Source organism: Penaeus monodon, chromosome 24 (genome assembly GCF_015228065.2).
Source record: "Penaeus monodon isolate SGIC_2016 chromosome 24, NSTDA_Pmon_1, whole genome shotgun sequence".
NCBI classification, from domain to species: Eukaryota; Metazoa; Arthropoda; class Malacostraca; order Decapoda; family Penaeidae; genus Penaeus; species Penaeus monodon.
The window spans coordinates 36,783,184-36,785,942 of record NC_051409.1 but is presented as its reverse complement, the minus strand read 5'-3'; the positions used below and the strand labels follow the sequence as shown (position 1 = coordinate 36,785,942).

Here is a 2,759-nt window from a genome sequence, read left to right as displayed (position 1 = left end):
AAAGAGAATAGGGGGAGCTTACCCAAGTGAACATATGTATCCTATGCTTATCTGTCATTTACTATGTATAATGTGGTGTGATAAAGAAGAGTACAGTAAGCAGGTGCACAAGTGTGTATATTCTATGCTTGTCTGTCTGTCATTTACAATAGTGTTGTATTGATGCAGTATAGTAAGCAAGCACAGTAAGGCATCATATAAGGACAGTACAGTGTGGTGGTGTAAAACAGAACTGTAATCAGCTTTCTAAGCATTCCACATAAAGGACAACAAGTTCTTTAAAGACCAAGACATCTGCATTACAATAATCCAAGCTTGGGTTGCACATCTGTTCCACAGCAAACTGGGTATCCATTCCCGGTGAATCATAAGGCCAATCTTAAGAGGCGAATCTGTTCCACTCAAAATTAAGCCTCCACAGGTTCATCAACTCTAATATTTTAAGTGGTTTTCAATATTTATGGTTTAGAAAAAAATGTAGAAAAAAATGTGTATCTATATATTCTGCCGATCAACCATATAAAAAAGAATATTCTAACCACTAAGGTGTACTAGAATTTACTCCAGTAGGATTATTACCAAATATCACATATCAGTTATGTGAATGAACAACCTTGAACCTGTAGTGGACAATTCATCTGATGAAAAAAAAAAATTGTGATGATAAATCCACCTGTCCTATATTATTCATGCTTCATATTATTAAAAACTTCACTAATTACCATTCCTTCACATATCTTCTTGACCTATTATTTAGTACATCTTAATAATAAATCAAAGCTATAAATCATGAACAAGCATAAACATTGTCAATGCATATGTGAGCCAAAATCATGAAATACCACTGTATTGTCCCAGAAGTTCAACGTCCTTCATCTTTTTACATTACATATACATTTCAGTCCTGTCTGAGAGACTTCTACAACACAAATACAAAATATTTATCTCCTTTAAATCTTACTTTTCAGATGTTTTCCTTTCTACCAAAGTAAAACATGTCATATAACTAGTAAGTCTTGCTGGAGAGACTTTGATACAACAAAATATCTGACTCATTTTGTAGCTCCTGAGAACATCTGGGAAGCATTGTCTCTACTTCGTGGGGCATTCTGATTGTTTCTTTAACATATATGACATGAAAGCTTTTTAATTTAACAGAACTGATTATAATTCAACATAGATAATTTACCTGCCTAACCTATAAGAAAAGCATAGCTTTGTGGCCACCTCTAAAACACAACAAGCAGACAACAGCCACAAAATAGGGACAGATAAAGCTGGTAAGCAGGTAGGAGCCCCAAATATTGTAACAAGGGGAGACAGTACTGGCAACTTACAGCAAATGGGAAGTGGGACTCAGGAATGAGAGTTTTGGGAGATCTGAGATCAAGCAGAGGAGGGAAACCAGTCATCTGTAATGTTAATCATCATCCTCTGTTATCCTTCCCATCTTTGGCCACACATAATATACATGTAATAATCTCGCCAAATTGCCTTTTCACTCGGTTACGTGGCCATGCCTAAGCAGTCAGTGAGATCTGTTTCAGCATGACTGTATGGAACTTCTGCTAATATTTCATCACATATCCTACATTTCATATGCTTGAACCATAAGACCTCTTTCTTTGGCTTCATAATGAAAAGACTCTGTACCTATCTCCTAAAATAAATTCTTGTGTTGTATAAGATAAATTGAAGTCTCTGAAAAGGCCTACCTGTTCCAATAACCAAAATCTTTACAAATTCACTCGGTATGAAATGTCTTATACCACCAGTCTTTTCCTCTAACAGATACATAAACTCCATATAATGCAATACAACCATACATTTTCCAATGACCATCCTAATAAAGCAACAATGCAAATATTACCATTCCAGTGCAACATATATGCAGTGATTTCTGCATAAAAGCTTGTTATCCATCATAACCTATCTAACAGCTATATATTAAAACACAAATAGACATTTTAAAAAATTCTAACATCAACAGCAATGAGGGCAGTTCTAGAAAGATGTTGCTAGTATACAGAATAAAGGGATAAACTTGCATCACTCAAAAGTCATTTAAGAAATTAACTAATAAAATTAATCAATTTGTTCACTGGGAAAATAAACTGATATATTTGGATCTCAAAACTGAACAAAAAAGCTAATTATATACCATACAAAGGCTATCTTTTTCTTTTCAGTTATGCATGCAAGAATAAGCAAACTACTATGTACATTCTACATTTGCCAAAATACCTATTTACTATGTGAAGCTGAAAAAATATTCTTAATTGCTGTCATACAATTCCTTATACCAGCAAATTCAACAATAAATCATTCATGCATGCATTAGAAAAAAAAAATATATATATATATTTTCTAGAAACTAATATTCAGAACTGAAGTATGATTCAGACTTTACATCACTGCACTATAATTATGCAACTATATCTGCCAAGTCATAAAAATCCATCAATTAACAAATAATAATACTATTTAAGTCACATCTGAATATAAAATTTTATCAACTTATCAAGACTTTACAATTATGTAGATGATAATTTTACATAGCAAAAAGTTTAAAAGCTAAAACTAATAAACATTTTATTTATTTACATCAGACTCAATACCTGACTACATTAGAGGTATTAGACATTTTTACTTGTAACTCTCATCAGCAACTCTACAAATTTCCTCTTTTGCAAGGTAGTGAAGGCATAATCATCAAATAAAAATTACTGAAGTGAAACTTTGAATTTTATACTGCATGT

At 32.6% G+C, this 2,759-nt stretch overlaps 1 protein-coding gene across 2 annotated transcripts in view; it reads right to left on the bottom strand.

Moving 5' to 3' along the window:
• The window catches only part of LOC119588776 (protein Gawky-like), a gene marked incomplete in the record, with an annotated part of 110,804 nt that overhangs the window by 64,844 nt on the left and 43,201 nt on the right, over positions 1-2,759 (bottom strand). Inside the window, 1 exon segment of one of the 2 annotated variants that reach the window (XM_037937420.1) lies at positions 1,338-1,412. Within the exon segment in view, the coding sequence (XP_037793348.1) occupies positions 1,338-1,412 (75 nt within the window). 2 annotated transcript variants of the gene reach the window in all.